This window comes from Polyodon spathula, chromosome 8, assembly GCF_017654505.1.
Source record: "Polyodon spathula isolate WHYD16114869_AA chromosome 8, ASM1765450v1, whole genome shotgun sequence".
NCBI classification, from domain to species: Eukaryota; Metazoa; Chordata; class Actinopteri; order Acipenseriformes; family Polyodontidae; genus Polyodon; species Polyodon spathula.
In genome coordinates this window covers 4,909,426-4,915,530 of record NC_054541.1, presented here as the reverse complement: position 1 = coordinate 4,915,530, position 6,105 = coordinate 4,909,426, and the positions used below count along the sequence as shown (strand labels likewise).

General features: G+C 40.4%; 1 protein-coding gene across 2 annotated transcripts; it reads left to right on the top strand.

The window, feature by feature from the left end:
* Nucleotides 1-853: 853 nt before the first annotated feature.
* LOC121319227 (zinc finger protein 64-like) lies at nucleotides 854-5,838 on the top strand. 2 transcript variants are annotated; one of them, XM_041256434.1, is made up of 6 exons: nucleotides 854-1,011; nucleotides 1,816-1,983; nucleotides 2,567-2,713; nucleotides 3,519-3,581; nucleotides 3,817-4,068; nucleotides 4,291-5,838. In XM_041256434.1, the coding sequence occupies exons 1-6, from the start codon at nucleotides 933-935 to the stop codon at nucleotides 5,739-5,741; spliced, it is 2,160 nt and encodes a 719-aa protein (XP_041112368.1). In that variant the 5' UTR covers nucleotides 854-932; the 3' UTR covers nucleotides 5,742-5,838. The 2 variants fall into 2 exon arrangements, with proteins under 2 accessions (XP_041112368.1, XP_041112369.1); XM_041256435.1 differs by lacking the exon at nucleotides 3,519-3,581.
* Nucleotides 5,839-6,105: the final 267 nt, after the last annotated feature.

Below are 6,105 nucleotides of genomic sequence, written 5' to 3'. Positions count from 1 at the left end.
TAAATGTCAAAGATGTCATATATATATATATATATATATATATATATATATATATATATATATATATATATATATATACACACACCCTCTATCATTAACCCATGGTCCTTTGGTATGTGCAGTTTACACATGCTGCTACTAGCTGAACAATACTGCCACTACTGGTGAAAAGTGATCACTGCGCACTGATGGGTCTAAAACAGTAAATGAGGCTCTCAGGACAGAATGGATTCAGTTGCAGGTGAAAACAAATAGAAAAGATGACGTGTTTCGGAATGAATTCAGTTTAACTTTTTTTTTTTTTTTACATACTGTCAGTTCATGTAACTGCTCGGTGTAACCGTGTTAGATAAAAGAAAGCAAGAGATTAATATAATTATTGTATCAGTAACAAAAATGTAGTGTTTGTTGGGTTACTTTGGTACCGATTCAGAAATCACGGTAAGAGCTGTTTTTGCAATACCGTTCGTGCAGTACTGTACCTAGTGTTTTAGGCACACTCTTGCACCCGACATTGTTAATGTAACGACCCGCATTAATAAAGCAACTGCAATGTATTAACTTGTCCTTCTGAGATACATGTTTACATGTTCTATAGACTCCTGGAACCAATTACAAACAATCGGTTTACTGTTTTGGTTTAACACACGTTTCACAGTGTTCTTTGCTAGTTCCCATAAACAGGACGGAACATTTATCGTGTTGTCTAAAAAGTAACTGCTACACCGGTAATGCCATCTTCTATCGCCGTCCCCGCAACGTTTGAAACGAAAGCAGAACTGCACTTTCAACAGTTTGCCGAAAACAGGCGAGGCACTGTCGTAGAAAAGCAGTAAAACGATTCTGTCTTGAAGTCAAATCTGACAGTGAAGGGGCCGGCTGCAAACACAGGACTGATTAGGTTGAAGTTAGGGTCCTACATTATTTATTAAATGATATTATCTAACGTTTTACAAACGAGTAAGGCCAGAGCTAGTGGTGCCGGATACATGGCATCGTTTAATACTGCTGGTACGTATTTAGGGTAATAAAAGCTAATCGTTTTTGTTTTCAAATTTATAGCGCAGGACAAATGCTTAAAATAAGTTACCTACGGGACACTTGGTAAAATAAACAATAATCATGGTTTTTGTTTGTTTTAAGCAGCTGTAAAGACAACAGTGTGGTATTGCAGTTTTCACCAGCTATGGCGACAAAACGAACCAAATTTGACATGGTTTAGCTTGTGCATTCTAGTCCTGTAAACAAGCCAAACAAACGATGGTGTGTATTTATATCACATATATCTATGAATAGTGATACATATGAATTGTTTACACCGAAGCCAATACACAGCACTGGTAAAATGATCCCAATTTGCACGGCTGGTGTTGGCAGTGGCACCCCTCCTAACACAGATATCAGTGTAGTGTGTTCGTCTTCATTTTGAGTAAAGGGCTGACCAAAGGTCACGTCATCTGATAGGTAGACTTGCTGTCAGTGCTCAGTATAGGGGGGGAGATTATAGGGTAATGGCGGAATACGTGGTCTTTATCAGGGTCAAAGTGAAAAAGAAGAATGGGGAAACACTGAGGTACAGTGGCTGGAAGCCACAGTTAAGAGACTGGTGATACAAATGTGGAATGGGAACCATGACCACCTTAACCAGTTCTGCAGGTGTGTGTGTGTGTGTGTGTGTATATACACACACACACACACACACACACACATATATATATATATATATATATATATATATGTGTGTGTGTGTGTGTGTGTGTGTGTACATGTATGTATCTTTGAATAACTGTGGCTGTATTTGTAATTGACCTGCAGTTTCTGGAGGAACCCAAGTTCTGGTCGAGGTTGGTCCGGATATTCACATCTGTGGAATCTGTAAGCAGCAGTACAATAACTTTGAGGACTTCCTTGCCCACAAACAAAATGGATGCCATATGTCTCCAACCACCCTGCCTGCCCCTAGCAATGTGGAGACCATCTCAGGTACTGTTTGTCTGTATGTGTGTGCCTGAGTCTGAACCAGCTAGTTATTCCACTTAATATATACTGACAGCTTGGTTTGACTTGGTCAGAAAGATATGTCTAAATACTAAATACTAAAAATGAAAACTTCTTTGTTTTTATTTTTGTAAATCACCTTTTTGAGCAGGAATGAAGCAGGTTTCTAGTTTAGCCATGATTTAAGATTATTTTTAAACCAGACTGTTTCTAAATTGAATATCATGGCACCTTCACATTTTCAAAATTGAGGTAGACGGTTTTCTGTTATGAATATCGGTTTTTTTTCTGTTTTGCTTTTCATGTCTATGTATTTGTTTATGGTACAGCTAAGTCACCTATTTTTATGGTGACCTCAGCAGGAACAGTCTTGAGAGGACATATTACTCTTTGTAAATAGTACAAATTCTTAACCTCAATTGAATCAACTCCAGGTTTCTCTATTTTGCGATATACAATGCAGACATTTTTAACAGAGTCTGGCTTTTAATTTTGCCAGAGTTATTTGCATCAGAGAACAGTCAAGAAGTAACAGTTAACAACTTTTTTGTGTTTGTTTAATAAACAGATGCCGCTTCAGAGTTTGTCTTTGAAGAAAGTTACCAGTCGTGTGTACCCGGAGGCAATAAGAAGGTTGAAGTGAAACCACAAAAAGCATCTTCTAAAAAAAACAGACCTACACTGATATCAAAGAGGCTCTGCTGCTGCTTTCAGGGTGGGTATGGGTTTTATCCCTGGTGTTAAAGAAGGACTCGCACTAACTGGGGCTTCATGAAAGAAAATGTCAACAAGATTATGTTTGACAGGGAATCTTCTATTGTATTTTTGTGAAACACCACCAGACCCACTTTGCATCGTACTTTTATGGATGCTTCCCCAGACCCACATTACACTAATCTTGGACTACATTACCTAAGACAACATTAGGCAGTCGCAGATCAGTGCTCATCTGGGTCTGTGAAACCAGATGTTTGTCTGAATGCAGATTTTGTGTTGGTATGAATATATGTCCTGCCGGTTCTGCTGTACAGCATGCTTTAAGATCAGTTTACTTGACTGTGCATACTCTAATATGAAGTTCAGTCGGACCCTGTATCACGATTGTATTAGGACCTTTGTACTGTGGTTAAGTGTTATACTGTATTTGCACTATATTTGTGATATCAATTTCAAGGCTATTAAATGAATATTGTCTGTAAAATCTAAGACAGGCATTCATAAGTATAAGCTATGCAGTTATGGGAGAGGCATTAAATGTGTCTTCAGGAATGGAAATAAGACTGTTACTGCATAGCAGTTTCACCCTTTTTAGGTTTTACTTGAATGGATCAAACTGCTATGCAATGGGAGCCTTATTTCCATCTCTGGTTTTAAAGGTAAAATGACTGAATACACTACATTTTGTGTGTGAATTGCACACTTTTAATTGTAGCTTCTGCATGGGCTCATACAAAGCCTTATTGTAGGCATGCTTGGAGAATTTCATACATTTCATTTGTTATACTGTATATGTGTTTTAGGTTGTTCCTTCAAAACACAATATGGTCAAAAAGACATGGAAAGACATTTAAAAACTCACACAGGTATGTACTTTTTTTATTTTTAGTGCAGAATGAACATTCACAAAACAATATGTACTTATTTAAATTCAGTTCAGAAAGTGGTGCCTTAAATAAAACAAATAATGTTCTAGTACACCCATAGAGGGTTTTACCAAATTTAAACAAAATAAGACCGTTTTCAGTCTCCTGCATAGAGCAGACATCAGTCTTTAATGGTTTTTGGCCTTGACATTTCATCTGGATTTTATTTGTGTAGGCGAGAAGCCATTCAAGTGTGATATATGCAGCAAGCTCTTCAGTCGAAAGGATAAGCTCACGATGCACAGTCGCTCGCACACCGGGGAGAAGCCTCACAAATGTAAATATTGCAGTTATGCAGCAGCAGACAGCAGCAGCCTCAAGAAGCACCTTCGGATTCACTACGACGAGCGCCCCTTTAAGTGCCAGATCTGCCCCTACGCCAGCCGCAACTCCAGCCAGCTCACTGTGCATCTCCGCTCCCACACTGGCAAGTGATTCTAACTCTCTGTATCCCAATCACCAAGCTTTTGCTTCAGTGAAAGTACACTTTGGGTGTTAATTGTTTTTAAATCGTACTTCATAAGGAAATTGTATTGCTCATCTGCTTTATCTGTTTGGTTCTGGTACTGAGCAATACAAATTCTACATAACGGTGACTGTGTTCTCTATTAAAGACTTTCTCAACTTTTTTTTTTTTTTTTTTTTGTAGGAGATGCTCCTTTTCAGTGCCATCTTTGTGAAGCAAAATTCAAAATCAACTCCGACCTGAAGCGACACATGCGAATCCACTCTGGAGAGAAACCTTACAAGTGTGAATTCTGTGAATACTGCTGTGCCATGAAGGGGAACCTGAAATCCCACATCCAGCTCAAACACAGCACAGAAAACACTTTCAAGTGCGCACAGTGTGACTTCCAGTGCAGGAACAAGACTGCCCTTCGGCAGCATGCCAGGGAGCACCAACCTGAGCAGCCGATTAAGTGTCTCAAATGCAGCTACTCCTGCTCCAACAAGACAGCCCTGAAAGTACATGAGAGGATCCACTCCGAGGATCGACCTTTCAAGTGCGAGTACTGCAACTTTGATTCCAAACAGAGGAGCAACCTGATCATGCATAAGAAAAAGTTCCATGCCAACAAAGTTAAAACTAAGTGCCAAGGCAAGGTACGGAAAGTGGAGGTTTGCCCAAAGCCAGGACGCTCCCGCTATCGAGCCAAACTTGATGCCGTGCAGTCTTTCCGGTGCGATATTTGCGAGGCGGCTTTTGTGAGGGAAGACTCTTTGAGAAGCCACAGGAAACAGCACGTGGATGCCCGGATGATATCGAACACCGCCCTGGCAGTCCTTCAGATACAGGTGCATCACGAGGACCAGGCGAGTTCTCAACCTCAATTGAATCAACTCCAGGTTCCGCTGCAGTCAAACCAGGTGTCCTCTTACAGCGACGGCCAACTGAAGATCCTCGTCGGCCACCAGCTCGGGCAGGAAAGCACTTTTGTGCACACTGCGGTGGACGACAGTCAACACCAACCCAATGAAGATTCTGCAATGACAAACTCTGCAGATCAAAGCAGAGTGGATGGAGTTAATGGCAGCCAGATGGTTCAGCAAGTCAACTTGATGGCGCCCGTGCAGCACATGGTGCCTCACAATGAGGTCAATCCAATGGAACATCAGACCGTTCTTCTTACCCATATTGCTCCCAGTACAGGTGATGCTGTCCACCAGGCTCTGATTCAGACCACACAAGTAGCTGCCCTGGACTCTAATAACCAGACCTTCATTACAGCCTGCTCAGACCTGGAAGGGCTCAATGCCCTGATTCAGGAAGGGGGCACAGAAGTGACAGTGGTAACTGATGGAAATCCCAATGTTTCTGTGTCATCTTCCATAACTACGTCATCGATCATCTCCTCTCTTTCTCAAGACTTGAAGCACAAGCAGGCCGTTGTCGTTCACAGTGGTTCCAGCTCAAATGAAGACACCAGTCTGATGGTTCCCAACATCAGTATAAGTACTCAAGGGGTGATCATTCATAGTCTACCTCTCGTTGTTTCAGCTGCTCAGCAGCAACAATCTTTAGACCTGCTTTCCTCACAGAACCTTTATTCGGAACCCCGTGGTTCTTCAACAACTATAACTTTTCAGGAGTCTGTGTAGAATTGTGCAGGAACGGTTAGCAACAGTCATCAATGCTTTGCACTGTAATAACTGTCTTGTGTGTTGGGCATATAGAATAAAGAAAGTTGTGTATTGATTTATAGCCAAGTGTCTTTTATGATCATTTAAACTGAGTTTGTAAAAGATGATTGACTATCAACAAGGCTCACAGGATTGTATAATTGATTTGCAACTAATGGTTTAAAAATGAATACAGTAGTTGTATGAATACTTCTGTAATACAACAATGTGCCTTTAAAAGTGTTGTCATAATGACCATGATATCAAAAAACTCTTTAAAAAAAGAGTTTTAAGAATTTTAACAAAGCAATATTCATGTATTCAGGTATTTCTAAATTCACTG

Excerpts from the sequence above, each read along its gene's own strand:
- LOC121319227 (XM_041256434.1), top strand. The coding sequence starts at position 933 with ATGATATTATCTAACGTTTTACAAACGAGTAAGGCCAGAGCTAGTGGT. Across the intron at positions 1,984-2,566 it reads CAATGTGGAGACCATCTCAG|ATGCCGCTTCAGAGTTTGTC; the intron begins GTACTGTTTGTC and ends TTTAATAAACAG. Across the intron at positions 4,069-4,290 it reads GCATCTCCGCTCCCACACTG|GAGATGCTCCTTTTCAGTGC; the intron begins GCAAGTGATTCT and ends TTTTTTTTGTAG.